This window comes from Pezoporus occidentalis, unplaced genomic scaffold (assembly GCF_034315485.1).
Source record: "Pezoporus occidentalis ecotype Australia unplaced genomic scaffold, CSIRO_AGI_Poc_V1 ctg26, whole genome shotgun sequence".
Classification (NCBI taxonomy): domain Eukaryota; kingdom Metazoa; phylum Chordata; class Aves; order Psittaciformes; family Psittacidae; genus Pezoporus; species Pezoporus occidentalis.
Window position 1 is genome coordinate 1661373 of NW_026914502.1, and position 19703 is coordinate 1681075.

At 43.3% G+C, this 19703-nt stretch overlaps 1 protein-coding gene across 24 annotated transcripts in view; it reads left to right on the forward strand.

Annotated features, from left to right (window-relative positions):
• The window catches only part of BBX (BBX high mobility group box domain containing), a 137490-nt gene extending 121236 nt beyond the window's left edge, over nucleotides 1-16254 (forward strand). For 22 of the 24 annotated variants that reach the window (XM_062623926.1, XM_062623917.1, XM_062623904.1 and 19 more), the window contains 4 exons: nucleotides 1776-1862; nucleotides 9002-9199; nucleotides 9890-10082; nucleotides 12722-16254. In XM_062623926.1, the coding sequence (XP_062479910.1) occupies nucleotides 1776-1862; nucleotides 9002-9199; nucleotides 9890-10082; nucleotides 12722-12809 (566 nt within the window). In that variant the 3' untranslated portion in view covers nucleotides 12810-16254. The remainder of the gene's footprint in view (nucleotides 1-1775; nucleotides 1863-9001; nucleotides 9200-9889; nucleotides 10083-12721) is intronic. The other 2 variants (XM_062623906.1, XM_062623907.1) reach the window with 1 other exon arrangement.
• The last annotated feature ends 3449 nt before the right edge of the window (nucleotides 16255-19703 follow it).

Sequence of the window (19703 nt, forward strand, 5' to 3'; positions counted from 1 at the left end):
AGTCACTAGTTTGCTAGTTAAATACATGGCATAAGAATCATGTAGTTAACAGGTCCACAGGCAGACACATGTGTGGGAAGACTTGTCTGTGATGTTAGCAAAGTGTTTGACCTTAGTCTTCAGGAAAGCTCAGGCGTTTTTTCCCTTAGGGTTTCCATCAACCTGCCTGAGCTGTTCCATTCCTTGGTTTGCATTTTCATTTCCCTGGCGCTAGACTGCTTATCCAGCTCTGCCGTACTCGGGAAGCTCTTGTAAAGTGTGCAGAATGACCCTTGTATCAGTGTGAATGAATATAGCCTCTTCTCTTGAGCTGTCTGATATTTTCTGTGCAAGTTCTAGTAAAGCTGTTGAGATTCAAGCTGATGGTGCCTGAGATGGTGTCCTCTTGGACTTTATTTGGTTTGTTAGTGATGGCCAACTGCAGATGCATGGTGTAGGCTTACATTGATCGCAGTGTCTCAGCAGTACAATGTGTGTGTCCAGTTCCTCTTAAGGATGAGGAGTGGAGGAGGCTGGTATTTGTGGTGGGTAGAATCCTGTTCCAAGTCAGCTGCAGATGGGAAGGACACCCTCTGTTGTCACCTGCAGTGCATCTTATTTCTGTTTTGGGCTGGTCTGTTCTGAGCTAGCCTTCAGGCTTGCTTGCCTGCTCTGCCTTTGGAAATAAGGTTTTGAAGTGTGGTTTTTGAAAAGTAACTCCATAAAAACGGCTTTGCATTGTAGGGATTATGCATCTGTTACACCTTTGGTCTGTGTTGCTGTTGTATCGCTGTTTATCCCATTAGGGAGACAAATGATAGCTTCTTGATGATCTCTGCTAATGACACACTTTGTGGTCTGATGTCACATAAGACGGCTTCTAACTACTGCTAGTAAAGACTCTGCTATCAAAGCAGGAGTGATACCATGAGCTGGGCATAACCTCTCCTTCCTCCTCTGGGAGCTTTTACTTCTGCACTTAGTCTAAACTCATTTCTAGTCACCAAAAAGGCAAAGGTAACTCTTGCATCCTGTGGTGGGTTGGTCCTGGCTGAGAGGTAAGTCCCCATCGTGTCGTTTGCTCACCCTCCCACAGTGGCATGGGGGAGAGAACTGGAAGGGCAAAGCAAGAAAAAACCCCTCATGGGTCAAGGTAAAGAGAGTTTCATAAGTGCAGGGAGGAGCAGGGGAAATGAGTGCTGCAAAAGCCAGCACTCACCACCAGCAAACTGATGCACAGCCATGGCTGCTTTGGAGTAAACTCTCCCCAGTTCTGTTGCTGAGCATGACATTATATGGTATGAACCACCTCTTGGTCAGCTGTCCCAGCTGTGTCTCTTCCCAGCCTCTTGCACACTCTCAGCCTTGTCGCTGGCATGGAATGCTTGATGCTCTGCAGACACAGTGCAGCAGTGACTGAAACATTGGTGTGTTACCAGCACTGTTCTAGTCACTGGTCTGAAACACGGCACCATCCAGGCTGCTATGAGCAAAGTTTACTACTCCTTTCCAGCCAAACCCAGTACGTGTCTCAACCCCCTTGTTATACTGTATGGCTAAGCTTTCCTAGGGTCATCGTTCTCCAAAATGCTTTCTGTGCACTAAAGCACTGGGAGCTCATGGGTTGAGGTACAGCCTTGCTGAAAGCCTCCAGAGCCTGTTCTGGAAAGGGCTCAGGTTTTGTGCTTCCCCACAAAGTGGCATCTTATATAGCAGAATATAAGTATAATCCTTACTGTGACTGTTGCACTCTCTTTAACGCAGCTAATTAAAAGTGTTATTAATGTTGTCTGTAGGTTCATGCCAGGCTAAGAAAAAGAATGTTTTCTACAAAATTGTCAGCAAATGTAAGCACAGAAGGAAGCTTAATGTTCCGGACACAGGTACTGGTGCACTGCTTAGATAAGGTTTTGGGCCACCGTTTCTCTCAGTTCAGTCTCGGGGAGATGCTTCCAGACAGAGAGGCTACTCAGCTCTCTTTAGTGTGTGATTGCTTTGGTCCCTTATTTCCCTGTGTGCTTTGACACCTTTACCTCCTGGCTCCAGTTGCTCATACTACGTTATCCCAGTATGATGCTGTTCAGGTTTTACTTGGCATCTCCCCAGATTACAGTGTCCCTGCTCCAGGTGCCATGCAGCAGAGCTGACAAAGCAAGGGGAATACTACAGTTGGCCCTCGGCTCTTTATCTCCCACACCTTACAGTTCTTTAGTCCCTTGGTTGCTCTTGTCTCCACCCCTTCTGTATCAGAGACCATATTAGTTATTCCTTTGCCAGAGTATTTATCCATGTCCCTGTTTCCTTTCCCTGTGATCTGCTGTCTAGAACCTTGCAGACTGCAACTGGTCAGAATGTAAGAGCTTGTTTCTGCACCAGAAATACGAACCTAAACCTAGAAGTTTTTATTGAAGAAGTCTTAACCAGCTTTCCATGTAGAAGGTAACTTTGGCAGGTTTTTATGTCCTGGGCTTGCTCTGCCCACTCTCCTGCTGGAAAGTCTTTTCCATATTAGAGTATCATCGTGCTGCATACCTGTGCACTCCCAGCTCTGAAGGACATTTCCAAGTGTGCAGTGTGGACAGGATTGCAGCTGAGCCTGCTTCCCTGGGCCCTTTCCTGGGTTTTTAACCTTATGGTGCCCAGGCTGTCCCTTAGCCTTCCAAGTGGAGTTCTCTCCTTGTTATCCCTGTGGTGTGGAAGAGCCTCTCTGGTTCTTCTGCTCATTTAGGTAGCTCCATGAATTCCTTCCCTTTTTTCTTTCTCCCCACCCATCCATATCTGTCTCTAAGATAATGAAATTATTATCCCTGTCTCCAGCTCCCCCAGCCACCTTTGTGCTCAGTGTCTTTCCATAAGGCTTGGCCATGTCACTTCCTCTCCTTTCCCCATGCTGTGTTTTCTGTCCTCTGTGGTGCACTTGCACTGTTTCCCCCCATGGGCTCTGCCAGCTCTGCTGCATTCAGTGGTGCAAATACTTTGAACTCACTTGCTCTGTTTGGTTGTATTTGTACAACAAGCACGTTATGGGAGTCACTTATGAGAAGTAATTGTCTCGTTTCCATGCTGATGTGGAAAAGGCATCGTACATTAACATAGCTTTTATTGGGTGCCATTCATATTTTTTTGTTCCTGAATTATTAACAGATCATATAGGCAAATTAGTAAGAAAAAATGGGTGTTTAAATCCTCCTTTGGGAAAAGGGACAGAAAGTGTTTAATACATGATAGAGTAAAACATACGAATACTTTAAACTGTGCAGGTATAAAATGTGGCCAAACAAAATGCCAGAACCTCCACTGGATTAAAAGAAACCAGCCTGTTTTGATAGCAAGTGAAGTGTGCATTGCAATCGAAGATTCAAGTCTGGCAAGTGCTGAGTACCCTGGCCTCATTCCAGCACGACACAGAAGCATGTCCTTGGAAGTTAAGCAAGTGAATAATGTCATCATGTCCAAACATTAAAGTTGTGCCTTCGTTTGCTGGACTGGGGCCAGTTTGCCAGGTTCCTCCCAAAGACTGAGGCACAGACACGAGGAACTTCCCAGACTTAACACAGAAATCATCAAAGGAAAAACAATGGATGAGATATATATATAGGTATAGATATATAGATATGTATTGTTGGGGAGCTGCATTTCCTCTGAGATACGGAAGGGAAAGAATCTGGGGTCTTGCCTACTCTGGAGTGACACTAAAAGCAAAGCATGGATCAGCAAACACAGTGTGGGTATGGTGGTGTACAGCCTCTCCATCATGTGTAACTTCATCCTTTCATGAGTTCCTAGGCAGCAAGGCCCTAAACTCTGACGCTGCTGTCCCGTATTCTGCAGTGTTCAAGCTGGGAACCCAGCATCTTCATTTCAGTTTGAATACACAAGGATTTAGTGAATCAAACACTAAATGAAAATGTCAGCTCCTTTCCGTGATGAGTCACAAGTCAGAGTGTGTGGGTTTGGTTTTTATGGAGTTAATTTTGCTGAAGGAAGGAGCTTGTTGAACTGCCTTATAACTGGAGGTACTTGGAAAGGTTGCTGTCAGCAGAGGTCATGCTGGAGTCGTGTTTTGTCATCTTGAAGTATGTGTGCCTATGTGCCTCTGTGTTTTGAAGGATGAAAAGTGCAGTAAAGGCAGGTTTCGATGTGATTGGATCGTGCTGTCTGGGTCTGTCTCTGGTTTTGGGTATCTGAGTGAATTTTGACTCCGTGTGACCACATTGTACACAGTATGGCCAGTGCAAATCACCGTATTATGAGTTTGCAGGTGTTTATAGACACAGATACAGACAAGGAAAATACCACATTCCCTGCTCCTAGCAGAGAGCACACAATAATGCAACTGAATACGTTAAAGAGAGGGTGTCACTGCCTTAGGAAGGCTGACAGGAGCGCGGCTGGACCTGTCCCTCTTTGGGGAGGTTGAATGCCGCTTAGCTGAGAGATTTATTTTCTGCCACACTGTCAGGGCTTCATGGTGGGAAGCAATGCATTAAACACCCAGGGGTATGTCACAGCTGCTGACTCCTTGCAGCTACGTTTAGTGAGCTGTTGTGAGGGCTCTTGCGTGGTTTGTGCAACAGCCAGGTGCAACACTGGCCTTTGCACCAGAAGGGGGGAAGAGGAGCTGGATGTATACACCAGTCTCAACACTAGCTGATGTGTGAAGGACCCCCATCCCAGTTAGCTGGGAGAGCTAACTGCCTGCTCCTCATCCTGCATCAGCTCTCCCACATGCACATCAGTCCGTGCGGCCTTAGCACATATGTTTGAGGAAGAACAGAAGGTGCAGAAAAGCAGCAGAATGACCTTTTTGTTTATGCTTCTGTTCTTCCCCTGCTGAGAAAGCCCTGTTGTGCGGGGCCAGGAGCCCAGAGGGATCCAGCAGCTCTGTGCCACTGTGCCTTTGGCATCCCTCCAGGCTGGAAGAGGGCTTGGTCAGCACAGGCTCATGCAGCAGAGCTTTCCATGCAGGCAGCCGGTCCGTACACCTGGCTTAACCATCTGCTCCACTGCCAGCTGGTGTCCCTCTGCTCGTTTAGTCCCCAGCCCTGGCTGCAGCTCTGTGTGCTGCCTGACCCCACGAGTGGTACTGAGCAACCTCTTCATGTCAGAAGAGCTGGAATTCCCACCGGGATGTAGGTCAGTGGGCTTGGCATCACTTCCTTAGTGAAGTGGTTCCCCAGGCACTGGTGGCTTGAAGGCTTGCTCTGCCTTGCCAGGCTTCCCCTTTATAACTTCATGAAGACCATTAAAGGATTACAGCCCACCTTTCCTTCTTGATACTACTGGAGCATTCATTCTCCATTAAAATGGGTTAAACATCTGCAGTTGGTTCCAGTAATGAATCATTAAAGAAACTGTTTTAAATCTGCTTGTGTCTTGCTGGGGTTCAGTCTGAAAAGCGTGTGTGCTGAGTTTGTCCAATTGTCTTCATTTATCTTGATCACAAATATGGGGGTCAATAGGACTGCATGTACTCTACATGCCTGCAGAATAGGGTAAACTGTCCATGCTGACTTTTAACAAATCTAGCTCAGGAAACTGTCTGGTATGGAGTTGTGGATGCTTTTGTCACTGTGGTGTAGTCGTGCCAAAAGGCCCACATCTTCACATCATGTGCTCAGCTCTGCTTGCAAAAATAGCCCTGTAGTTCTGCATGTGCTGCTGTCATGCGGCAGGCTAACCACATAAATACCTGTCTGCAGGACTGCACAGTAGCTGCAGAACCTCAATTTCCTTCCTAGACAGCCTTCCCCTGACAATGAGCTGAGGTCTCCAGGGGGCAGCTCTTGAACACAGGACTGCGTGGAAGCAGGAGGGATGTGAAATGGATTAAAGAAATGACTGAATTAAAATGCAGGGAATTAAACTTGATTGGCGCTGTCCTTTCTGCACAGCAGAACCAAGTCCTGGTATGAAGCATCCATATGGCTATCCTTTTTGTAGCAGTGGGGTGCTTTTCCTCTTGAAGGAGGTGCAGGAGGACCCCTGTTAGCACCTAGCTTAGCTTAAATGGTTGTTGGAGCGTGGACTCCTTTCTCCTCTTGCATTCAGTGCAAAGGGTCATGTGAGTGATTTCCTCCAAGGCAGGTTTTATGTCTGCTTGAATAATGATCTGTGAAGAAGTCAGTTAAGTGGTTTCTTATCCCAACATGCACTAAGACTGCTTGAGCAGGAAGAAGAAGCCCTTCCCTTCAACACCCACCCGCACCGAAAAACCAGAATCCTTTATTGTTCATCTTTAATCCTTCTTTCACTACTGTATGGCAGCGAAGTGATAAAGAGCTTACTTTAGAGCTAGAGGAGAAAAAAACTTAGACTCAAGTCTCATTTCAAGGGTTGAAAAAGCTTATAACGTGGAGAGGGAATATGCTTGCTGCATCCTGGGTTTGTCAGCCACCTTCTGCTGTTAGTCAGACACGCTGACATCGTGTATGCCACCTTATGTCTTTAATAACAATGGCCTCTTTGCCTTTCAAGGTTGTTTCTTCTCTTTTCATTTCTTGAGCTTCTTGAGTAAGAGAAAGCAAACACATGTAAAAGGGAAGTATCTCTTGCATTGACCAATCCAGTTAATTTGTAGTGATGTGACATGGCTTGTAATATGGAGCACATCTGATTAAAACCATCCCAAATCAGGTTTCTTCTTCTTGTATGTTGATTTCAGTTATGTCTTAAAATCTTTTTATTAAATGTAAAAAAAAGTGTGAGTTCTGTTGCTAAGATTAAAGCCATTATAAACTCAATCAAACCCGAATTAAGCAGCACTGTCAAAGCAGTGTCTAATTAGAGCAGATCCCCAAATCAGAATTAACAAATAGTGTTGGGCTACAACCGCACTATTGCATTAACACATAATCAACACTTATGAATTCCCAAACAAGAAATCTATAGAGAAAGCAGTCCATTTAATTATACATTCCAATTAAGATTTTGGTCTCAGTGCAATAAGCTTATCTGATCCTCTCACTATTAACCCAGTTGAGTTATGTGAAAGTCACATTTGCAGTCATCGATGCTTCTGCTTAATTGGGCTGTTAAAGGGCAGATTTTTCCTTGTGATTTCTCTTCCTCTCTTTACAAGAAGCAAGTTCTACAGCATAGCTGTGCCCTGGAAAGGTTTGCAGCTCCAGCTGAAGTCTGAGAAAAGCTAATTTAAGCTGAGTGCTTCTTTTTTTTTACTCCAAAATAAAGAGCATGCACAAGTTCAAAACCGTTTTACAGGAGAAGATACAAAGGTGAAGCGAGAACTTAAATGAATTAAGGTCTGGAACACTTCCAAATCTTCTTACGCATATGTCCTAGACCTGATTGTATTCCTATGCCATAAATCATTAAAAGGTCCCTTCCTACTTCAAATAGCAAAGGGTAACAGCTAAGATCAAGTGTGTTACAGCTATTTGCTTCGTCCAGTCCACATCTTCCCACAGTTAACAAGCTAGCAAAAGCTAGAGGTTGTGCTAGCCTTATCTTTGAATAGGAAGCTCATTAAAACAAATAGGAAGCTCTACAAAACAAACCACAAATAAGCAGTAAAATACACACAGAAATGAAAGAGGGCAAAGTCCCTGCAGACTGCTTGCCTGCTGTGCACAGCTTGTGGGGCGGGCTGGGTGTCCCTGAGTCTCAGTGCAGGAGGTTGGTCTTGTTCAGTGCTCAACCTTTCTGAAAGGGCAGCTGTTTGCACTCAGGCTTGAGGTTTGTGCATGTGATTTTTGCTGGTCCTGCCACCCAGAACGTGAACAAACAGGTCTTAAGCACATCTTTAAAACAGGAAGGACAATTGGGAGACATTGTGGGGAAGAGAAAGCTAACTGCAGACACAATGACAGCTGTGAAATAGATAAAGAACTGCTGCAAAGAGGTGGTGACGGGTGGTAAAGAAAATGAGGAGCTGAAAATGCAGCAGGGAAGATGAGGTGCAGAATATGTAAGGATGAGGAAAGAATATGTAAGCATTCAGGATGGCAGTGCCCTGGGAAGAAGTACCACAAGGACGGTGCAGGTGCCATGAGTGCTTCCAGTTTCACAACAGGTTAGACCGGCATCTGTAAGAAATTACCTGGGCATTCCATTTGCTATGGTTTTTTCCTAATCCTGGTTTATGGTGATCACAGATGGGGTGGGCCTTATGAGACTTCTGTTACAGGAGGAAAAAGGTTGAATTTATGGACTAGTGATACCCTGTGCTGTCAAGCAGTATGGCTCCTTAAGTCAGTGGAGATTGCAAGCGATTGATGACTATGCACTGATCTCAGGCTTTGAAAGCTTAAATAGGATTTGCAATGACCGATTTCGTCATGAACAAGATTAAAGTGACTTTTTGGTCAGGTGACAGTTTGTGATCGTGTTCCAGTTCAGGGCAGAAGGCTACTTAAAAACGCCAACGCTGGTAGCGCTGAGACAGATTCCTTCCTCGTTCTCTGGCTTCATGTAGGCAGTGTTTCCATTGCAAGTGTTTTATCCTATGCTGACTTCCCTTCTTTTTTTTAGCATTCTTGCCCTCAGCTGTGATCCCGTTCTTGCATTTGGGGCCTTTTGGGTGCTTTTTAAGGTTTGCTGTTCTGTAAAAGGCAGCATTTCCCTCTGCGTAGAGGAGGTGATGTAGAGTGACTGCAGAGGGAAAAGTAGGGGTTAGTCAGGAATCCCTGAATCCTGCTTGTGAGTGTGTCTGTGAGCTCAGATAAGGTTATGTGACGACTGTTATTGTTCCTTAAATGCATTTTGTCTCCTAGCTACTCACTGGCATCTTCTGTTGTAGAGTGTTTTATACAGGCTGATCCCCTGCTCCCACTGAAGTGCTGCTGCCCATCTCACAGTTTGCTTTGCAAATAGGAGAAGCTTGAACCTTCTGGGATAGCTTCTAAGAGCAAATATCTGCACCATTTGGATTGTATCATGTCGTGGGTTATGCTCTGAGTACATGTGAGGGAAGGCTTTATGCTGATAGGTGCAGAATGGTAAATGAGCGCAAGAAGTAGCTGAATTATTCTATGTGTAACACTGCATTTTTGTCCCCTTTCAGCCATACTTTCAGAAGACAGAATTTCCAGTGAGTCTGCCTGGAAGAATAAAATATCTATATCTGCCCTAAGCACTCCAGAGCCAGCAATGATGCATGAGCCTTTAGTTGGCAGCCAGAAAAGGAAAGCAAGGAAAACTAAGATCACGCATCTCGTCCGAACAGCAGATGGTCAAGTGTCACCAGCAGCAGGGACACTGGGTAAGGAAACTGGAGCTTAAATTTTGTTAAAACTGAATGGTTGGAGAGGGTTTGGGAACGCAAGCAATGTATCAGGGGAGTATTTTTCAGTTAGTTTTCATACCTGCTTAGAAAGGTCCCTCTTTAAAATGCAAGCATCAAGCAATCGAGAAATCAGTCCATGATTGCCAGATTGTGCTGTTTGAATGCCCAGATCTGTCTCCTCTTCCTGAGTGTTTCTCTTCAAGAACTGGGAGCTGATACAGTGGAAATGAAGATGGAAAATGGAAAACGGTTGCCTTTCATCATACGTTTCCAGTCCAGCAAAGCAATTACACTGCACCTAGTTATAGGATGTAAAAAATGGAACTCCATAATATGACAGTCAGTAACACAGTCCTTGCAGGAGCTCTCTGCAGTTAAGATAATCTTTCAGGACTTGTGTATCTGAAATGTACAGAAAAGCTCTCTGGCCTGACCTAAATAATCAAACTCAGTCAAATGCAACATCAGTAAACTGCTTTATAAACCTTAGTACCGTGCTTCTGCCAGTAGCTTGGGTCAGAAAGCACTGCAGCATGAATCAGATTACACTTGCAAAATCAAAGTCCTGAAAGTAAAGATGCTGTTAGCACAGGACTAGTCAGTGTATTGACGGGCTGCTGTGAATACAAGGGTTGGATTTGCAAGCTTAACTTTCTTGTATTGCAGAGGAGAAGCGGAAAGAGCTGCCACAAAATACTCTTCAGAAGACACAAAGTGCAGAAACAGATTGCAACAGCGAATGCTCCAGAAATGCAGACACAGAAGAAAATCATAGTATTACATCAGATATGCCAGCAGTGTCTGCGTTTTTTAGCTTAGCTGCTCTGGCAGAAGTAGCAGCCATGGAAAACGTACACAGGTATGGTGTTCTTTTCCCCCTGTTGTTTAAGTGAGTAGTGTGCAGCTGCCAGCTTGTTCAGAAAACACGTGAATTGCAGGCTGTTTAATTTGGCCTGTGTTTCCTCTTCCACAGCTTGCTTTGAGTGTCTGTTTTACACCACGTGCTTGCTAGCGTTCAGTCTTCACCTAAATGACAATGTAATCTATTTCAGTGCTCAGTAAGATGGTGCTCTTTGGTAAGCTTACCTACCAGTTTTTGTGTAGGAACAGGTGCACACGTTCCTTGAGACCCTAATGATGGAGTGTTTAATTATCAGATGCCATTTGTCAGATAATAGCAAATTTAAATAGCTGTTGCATGCTAATTGTAGTTTTCAGTGGCCTGAAACCATGGAGAGAATGCCACATAACTTCAGCTGAAGTTTTTATACTGAACATGGCTGAAGGAACCTGACTTGTTCTTTTCACTCTTGTGCTTTGCTGCGTAGGAAGCAAAGCACCTGCAGAATGACACGGGGCAGAACAGCACTGGGTGGGGGAAAGCCACGTTAGCTTGGGTTGGTCATCTCAGTTACTGAGTAGACCATCCATACAGATTAGGTGGAGAATGTGCAGGTTACTTAGGGCTGTTGGATCAGATCCTGCATGCTAGACCTGTGATGGAGGGAAATCAATGACAGCAAGTCCTCCTTGGCTCTTAATTTTCCAACGTTCTTTTATGCTGCAGCTTACTGGAGATGAAACCCCATCCTTTCCTTCAGTGGAAAGTCAGCGAGGAAGTGCTGGGCCAGTTTGAAACTGCCACAGCCTCTGCAAATGGCATTTGGCAGATTGCTGCTGCCTATAAAACTCCACAAGGCAGCAGCTGATGAAATGTGTTTACTGTGGCCCCAATGCCCTACGCAGTCCTGTGTGTCCAGGCTGCACATCAAACAGAAAGGTTTTTTAGGTCCAGGGCCCTACAAGAGACAAAGCCATCTGAACCCAGCCTGCGAGCTCTTCTCTGCAGAGGCTGTTGTCTTGCTTAAGCAGCACTGGTTTGGGTGAGAAGTGTTTTCACACACTGCAGTCAGCCTGGCCTTTCCTCCCAGCATTGCAAACCAAGTGTCTTCTACCAAGGCAGCCAAAGTCTGAACCCGTTTCTGTCTTTTTCTGTGGTCAGAAGTGACAAAGGGAGACTTGGGGGTGTGCTGTGCCAAGCTCTGCTCTTACTCACACCCTTGTGGTTTCATTGATTTCCATTAACACTGACCAGAGTTGCATAAGAGCAGCAGGATTAGCCTCACTGTGGTTTTTCCCTCTGTGTTCCTTTAGGAGTTCTTGTCCTCCTCTCGTTCCTCTTGAAGCGAGCCAGTGTTTTACGTAGCCTTCTGTTGGGTGTTTCTTTCTTACTCCCACCTTTTGTCATCTCATTATGCAGCTATGAGTAAGGTAGCACCTTCCTTGAGGCCTGAAAACATCAAAAGGGCAGATGTCCAGCGACTGTTTGCAAACTCCAGCTTGTCATCACCCTGGATGACAACGGCAGAGGATTCTTTCCAGTAGTAACTTAGCCATGTCTCTTGCAGACTTGGCAAATGGAAGCCAAAACAGAAACCTGACTCTGATGGGCTGGATGCTTCTCTGTTCTCTATTCTGTCGACTGTTTGCTGTCTTTTGCAGCTCACCTCTTTGTTTGCAAATAGCTGGAAATGAGAACGTTGGCATTAGAGGTTAACCTGATGGTTAGAGGTTTAGAGGTTTGCTTCCTGTTATTTCTTCAGTGTCTAATTTTAACTTTTAAGAATTTCACAGTCTTGAGCCGTGGAAACCAAACTCCTTTATAGCTGTAATGGGATCTTGTCTGGAAGTGGCAGCATGGTTTTCATTCAAAGGCTTCTGTTTAGCTTTGTTTACCTTGAGCATGCCCCAGTTAAGCGCTGGGAGCCTGAGCTGTGTTTTATGCCAAGGCCACTTCACAGCACTCTGGCTGGGCAAAGCACATCGGTACCTCTGTTTCTGTTTGTGCCAGAGTCAGGTAGAGTGGCCTTTGTGTAACCAAGAAGTGGGCCCTGGATTTTTATTGCTGCTAATGACACATCCTATAACAAAAATAGGACTGGACTTGTGAGGTTAGATAACAGGCGGTGACGTGCTTTGTGTGTGTATTTTAAGAGGCAAGCTGCAAAGGAGCTCTCCCAAGTCCATCTGCTGCAACGATGGATGTTGGATTTCCAGCACGTAAATCTGGCTATTTTTATGATAGCCTGTGGTGGGGGATCATTTGTAAATTAACACTGCTGTAGTAATGGAAGAGATGTTGTGCTGGGCTGATGAAGTGTTAAGTCATGAAACTTGGAGCAATCCCAGCGTGGAGCTCTGCTGATTAATATGTTTCCATATTGCTTAAAAGCTGGCTGTTGACTCACATTAACATGGTACATGCCTTCGTGCATTTGCTTCCTTTTGCCACGGGTGAGCTGTGCTCTCTGCTGCTGAGGGCTCTAAAAAGTGCACGTAACAGCAATACGTGGGCCGCTGTAGCAGCAGGTAGTTACAGTGCTGTAATGTTGGATGTTAAACCCTATCACGTCGCACTTTTCCATCCTTTCTGGTCTGATAAAAGCACCTCCCATGCTCCAGATAATGATGGGTGGCTTTTCTTTTCTTCTTTTGCAGAAGTCAGAGGGCCACACCTCTCCCACACGATGGACAGCCAAATGAAATGTCTCAGGCTCCAGTGCTTATTTCCTGCGCTGACCAGTGAAGCTCCACTTTATTGTAAAACATTGTGCTTTACCTAATATCCTAGCCTTGTCTTTACCAAGGGAAGCTAGTCAGTCCATATGATGGAAACTATAGACTGCAAGCAAGTGCTTTTTGTTCTGAGTGGCCCAGAATTCACTGGAAGCCAGACGTTAGCATCTTGGGCCGGGTCCTCAAATCGGAGCCCAGTATGTAGGAGGGTGGTATTAATTGTCTATGAATGAACAGAAATGGAATGATCCTAGAGCTTGCTTTCTATTGAAGGCTTTTAAACAGTAAATAGGTGGTTGGTGTGAAAAAAAGGCTGCCTTTACTGTTAGCTCACACAGCATCTCTTTTACCAACCAGAGAGTACGGCAACTAGTTTCGTATAATACCTACTTATTCTAAATTAAGAAAAAAAAAAGGAAAAAAAGAAAAAAAACAACAAAAACACTGACGCACTGCACTAGTTATTATTAGATATTCTTAGTCATTTTTGTACATGAAGATTTAAGTTCTAAGATGGTTTATATTAATAGGTTATGCCTACATTTATATTGTAGAATGAATTTAAAAGCTGTTCCAGAGAACTCAACGGCAGCCTGGACAGATGTACCATTGTTAGCGGTGTTTGGGCAGCCATGTGGTCCAGATGTTCTGCACTTTTATATTTGCCACCGGCGTGGTAGAGTTTACTGGGAGAAATTCTGACAGGCGATGTTTGGGTTTGTTTCTTTTTCCTTTAGCTTTGAATAACCAGGATGATGTGCATTAGAAGAAAGGAGTGGTGTATGGAAAAGAAAATACTGCAGATACTAGACTTGTCTTTCATGCCTTGGAGGGTTCCTTTATTTTTGCATAGACTTGGTAAAACTTTCCTGTAAACAAAAAAGTACTGCAAATGCGTTTTTCAAAAGTGACCTTAGTATTATTTCACCGTTCGGAACAACCTAAAGCCGTGACTTTTGGATATACATGTACACCAATACACATACCTTTTGCATCTCACAGACACTGGCATTGTTGTAGTTACTATGCACAGTCCAGAACAGCTTCAGAGTTTGCGTAAAGGGCCGATTACAGTTTGTGTGGGTGAAGTGGCAAGTTGTATACAGATAAACTACAACTGAAGAAGAGTCACCTTTGACTGAATTCAGACAACCAAACAGATCCATCTGCCAGTTTCTGTCTTTGCTTATGTTGAAGTTTTGTGTTTTGCTCTCATAAAGACATCCCAAAAGCAGGCCAAGTGTATCACTTGGCCTGTTACCTTCGCTATCTTGACTTCCACTATTGTATAACCAAGCATTGATTCCTACCAATAGATGCAAAACGATCACTAGTAATTGATCTAAAGCTACAAATTCAACAGGGTACTTCTTCGATAGCACAAGATGTTTCCCTACTTTTTGCATTGTAGCACAACAATTTACCAAATTGGACTCCAGCAATAATTTTCTATTAGTCTTCGTCATACCGGCTGAACTTTTGATAGTATTAGATTGAGTTTGAAGTTCTTTGAACTAAGTCTTTAAATGATGCGAGTTTACATCATTCTATCAGGCATTCTTATTTATACTTGACTGAATTGATAATGTGTTCTGGGGTTATTTTGTAACTAATTTGATGTAATAGCCATATGGACAGTAATTCTATTAATCCTTGCTAGGTTTAGCCTTTCATTGTAGTGGTTGAGTGAAAGTCTTCGGTTCAGTGTCAGGAAGCATACCACACGAGTTGTAGCAAAGGCTTAAAGGTCTGACAGAAGGCAGGTAGCTGGGGAAGTGTCATTGAAACAGCACCATCCAGGATGCATGCGTTGGAAGAAGGGAACAGCAGCAAGAGCAACAGCAAAATTAATGAGCCAATGAGTCAGTGGAAAGGCTTTTTACAAATTCAGGTGACGACATGACTGAGAGCCCCTCAAATGCCATTGCAGCCTATGGCAGTATTTTTAATGAGATTTTATTAATGTTTTATAACTTATTTTAACAAGACAAGAAAAACTTCAGAGACTTAAAACTAATGGGTCACAGCTAGGTGGCTGCTGGAGTTTTGGACCACTTTATAATTAGCTGAAATCCAAATATGTTACAGTGCAGGCCGTTCACGTTGACAATGGTACTAACTTATTTCTCTAGAAACCTTTAGAGTAGATATATTTTTGTCAAAGCACCCCATCCTTCCTCGATTTAAATTTCAATATTGTTCCTGAAGATATTTCTGTATATTAATGGTACCTTTTTTAAAAGAAACAGAAAATTACTTTTTTCTATATGAATTAATATCTTACTTGATCTGCTTTTCCTTGACTTTCCCTTAGAGAGGGGGTAGGGTTGGGTCAGTTTACTGGATATGACTGTTTTCAGATACTTATAAACCTTTTTGTAGATAATGCTTAATTTTTAAGCGATTAGGCACTGAGAGTAGCAGAAATCCTGCAAAGCTTTATAGTTCACTAGGCATTTGCCTTTGTTGGTTCTCTGAGTGATGTCTTGATTTGAGTAGCTAGAAGTTTCCCTGAATCTACTAGAAGGGGTATCAGTATTTTCAGGTAACAAAGTCTGTTAGCACAACAAAAAATTTCAGACCAATATCTTACTGTATTGGGGTCGGGTTTGGTTGGTTGGTTTTTTTTTCCTTGTTTTGTTTTGATTTTGATTTATTTCAGCTGCTTTCATTTTGGAAAATCTTACTGCTATTGTGTGTACTTCAGTATACCAGCAAACACTGTTACCCGTTCACACATTGTCCACAAATGCCTCTAGAGAAGAAATTGTTGCACCTTATGTATATCTCAAGCAAACCAAAATATGATGCTTTTCTGCTTTGTTTATTCTGAATATGTTGTATCATACTTTACTGAACCCATTTTAACTTAGCTAAAGCTATCGATATTTATGCATTTCACATTATTTTCTGGATCTGAACCTGTGTATAAATCTTTCTTTAAAAAAAAAAAAAAAGAAAAAGAAAAAGAAAAGAAAAGCATTTACCGTAGTCGTCCTCTGTGACTTCTCCATGGGAGGGGGGGAATCTTGTCTCAAGTGTCAAATGCAGTACTGTCCCAGTAGTCCTTGGCTTATATTTATTCAGCAATCTCTGGTGTCTCGTATGTAGTTTTGAGGTATACAAAGTACATTGTCGTAGCCGAAGCTACAGGTCTAAGCAGCTGGGAGAAAATTACTGTAATGTTGTCTTCGTTGTTCTAGTACTGTATGCAAATATGGGAAAAATGTTCTGCAGAACATTTGAGATGCAGATTCTTATCCCCACAGTAGGTTATTTTCCAGATTATTAGACCAAATCCATCAAAACTCGATGATCTTAAAGGTCTTCTCTGAACTAAATGATTCTATGATTCTAAAAACATCTATGGAGATTACTTAATGCTCTGCTTATGGCAGGAACTACCCCTTGAATGTGCTGTGATTTCAAAAATAGAATATATTTATTTAAGATGACTGAATGCTCTTTTATACTAATACAGTATCCCAAAGTCATGAGCAAGAGACTTCTTGGTAGTTCGGGTTTCTGTTTTATAGCATTGGTGCATGGCTTTTGAAATTAAAATGGTAAGTGCTGTTGGAGAAGGGCACAGGAACAAGGGGCTGGTAGAAGCGTGTGAACTTGTGGTGTTGAAATTCCAGCTTTGGTATTTATTATTTGGGTGAAAGCTGCCTTTGTAGCGCAAGGATAAAGAGCACTTTGCAGTTTGTATCAAGTCGAAACCCACGAGAGTTGTAACTCACATCAGAACGAGCGGATGCCTTATTGTTTGGATGCTGTTTTTTGGAACAGGATATTAAATTGAAGCAGTTTTAATTTCCACTGCCTGCTTAGCTACTATACAGATACAGAACAGACAGAAGGCAACAGTTGTGGACGTGGGGCAGCTGAGAGAGGATGAAAGGAGAGCTGACCTTTGTTCTCAGTATGGCAAAGCAATGGCAGCAAAGAGGAATTAGGGAAAATAGATGTATACATATATGTGTGTGTGTGTGTGTGTGCCTGGGTGTGTACATCCTGCAGAAAGCCCAAACTGTGTGATAAACGTGACGGGTCTACAGGAGACTGTAATGGATGTTGACCCTTGGAGTGCGCTCCCGTCTTGTGAATGCTGAGTCTGATATGGCTACCTCTCCTCAAAGACTACTTTTGTTAACTTCCATTTGCTTTCAGACTTGATCGTGTAAACTTGTCAGCCATTGACACCGTTTGTATATCGCTGTGTGCTTTACTTTCCCAGGGCCACGTTTATATCAGACAACGCGAAGGCTGAATGTACAGTGATAGCCAAACTGTGTTGCTGGAGCGTTTTTGTTCACCCTCACGGACTGCAGGGCACGGGCAGTGTAGGTAGCTGGTTCACTGAGATCAGGTTTTGTAACAGCAGAAAACGCAGTGCTCGTTGAAGGGGTGGACTTCAGATATTGCCAGAGGTGACGCAGGAAGCCAAATGCTGCTCTTGAAACTTATTCTGGAGTTTACGCTTGCAGTCCTGATTTCACAAGGAAACATAACTGGTGTGTCGTATACCATGCGTTATCCATTAGATGCTGTTTGTTTGCCGTGCTCGTTCGGTAGATTGTAGAGCTCCTAGGTATCTTTGCCATGTTTTGTAATACTTGTGGCGTGCTCCTTACCTTGTACATACTGTGGAACTGTCACCTACAGCTGCCAGGATGCTGAGGCACTTCAGGACCCTGGGTGCCAGGAATGAGTGTGTTCAGGCTGTGAAAGAGTTACTTGCCTTCTCCCCTGAATTCCCCAATAAATAAATAATAATAAAGAAACCACAGTGAGGTTATACTCTCACCTATTTAGAGTCATTTATATACTCAGTATTTTCTACTGAACTGACAACTTTGAAGGAGCTTACGAGATGGGCGTATATTTTATGTTCCCCCACTAATTCTTCTAAGCCAGGAATCTTGGCATGAGATCTCCACTCAACAGCACACCTAAGATTACACTGAAAGCCATCCTTACTTAAGGGGGCAGCATTGTTGTTTGCACTCTGACAGTACGGGAGCCCTGATTATGGACCACTACGCTCTTGGAGTTGGGCTTGTGAGATGTTTCCAGGAGAGGCACATCATTGTGACCTAGGGGCTTCATTGACATGGAACTTTGACTGCAGATAGCTGAACATTTATCGAGTTCTCCCAGAGAATTACACTATAGCTTCTGGATCTTGACTGTTACCTTATAGCAGCAGATCCAAACGCCACACACCTGCACAGGCTAACTAACCAGCTTCTGAATGTGGTGGTCTAGCCTACTCTTTTCACCCCTGCAACTGAACCTTATTTCCCACACACACTGCTACACTTTCATGAGTGGATGGGGCTTCGAAGGCAACAAAAGCAAGAGAGGCGTGTATGTACACATGTATGCGTATGTATACATACGCATGCACACACATCGCAGTGCAGTGTCTTACGTGTTCCCTGTACTGCAGTGTTCCCATGATAGGTCAGAAAACAACATGAGGTTTTTCAGATGATTGATAGTTTTCCAACTTTCTTACTGGATTTCAGCTCTTCCCTTCAATGTTAGACCAAAAGGTGAGATTTTGAGGAATCACACCTGAACAAAACCCCAGCGCCACAGGTCCTGCTGACCTGGATGCTACAAAAGCCACCTTTCTCAGCAGTGCTTGCTTTTAATAACCGGTATCTGTTGGTAGTTTTAACCCAACTGATTTCTTATGATCTGTCTTTCTTAGAGCCCAATCCTTCCAACTTTTATTCTCACACGTAACTCCTCTGGATTTTGACCCAGTATTTGGATTTTTTCTCTCCAAAGCTTGGTGTAAACTTGCCTTACGATAGTTCATCTCCATCAGTGATAGAGCAGAGCTACTGCCTTCTTAGATGTGTGTAGTTAAAAGTCAGTAAGCACATTTATAGAATGCTCAGAAACCTCTAATTTGATATTTTTTAAGTGCACATGTAAGTCATGTGTATAAGATGCTAAACTACATTAAACTGTGATAATAAAACTGAATAAAATATTTAATAAAATATTTTAAATATTTGATAAGGACCTTCAGATAGATTTCTTTATGTTCATTCTATTTTGGTTATCTAGTGTGTGCCTGTAAACAGTTTCCCACTTAAAACTAATGATTACAAATAAATACTATTCAAATGGAGTTGCTTTGATACTTCACCTGCTTTACTATCAAACGATTGTTCACTTCAGCATATGGCTGAGGTAGCCGTATTTGCAGAATCTTTTTAGCTACAGTATGGATTTGTTGGCTCTTTTATACTTAAATAGAAACAAGCTCGTTTTCCACCTGAAAACGGAAGGTGCCAAAACCCAGAGATGGATCCTCAGAACTGGAAGCTGTATTTCCCAGTCAGATCATCCATTCAGCTCCTACACAATGACTGTGAAGATGTCACGTACTTGCAGCGAACTTCTGCCCGTTTGTTTCCATGAGTGTATGGTGGGATCTTCCTTTTGACTTTACAAACTTCTGAGCCTGCTTCAGCACTTTTGACACTGTTGGAAACATTAATGGGCCCATGGAAGTGCCCCAGAATTCAGTGGATTTATACCGGTATAAAGAGGGAAACTGGGGGACAGAGGGAGCCAGGACTCAATGCAGTTAGGCTGTGGGAGAAGCGTTAGCCTTTTCTCCTGAACATCCCAGGTATCCACTTTGCATTTGTGGATTTTGTTGTCTTTGCCCAGCTTATTTATAGTCCACATAAATATGAGAGAAGTTACCTCACATGAAGAAGCCTTTGCTATGGTTTTGGTCGTTGGACTGAGAGAACTCACTCAGAAATGGGTTGTCTTAGAGATAAGTAGCAAGTGTCATCAAGTGTTTAAACTTAAAAGTCTCCACTACTTCAGAAACTTATTTAAACCAGGAATAGTAATGCCCATGTATTTT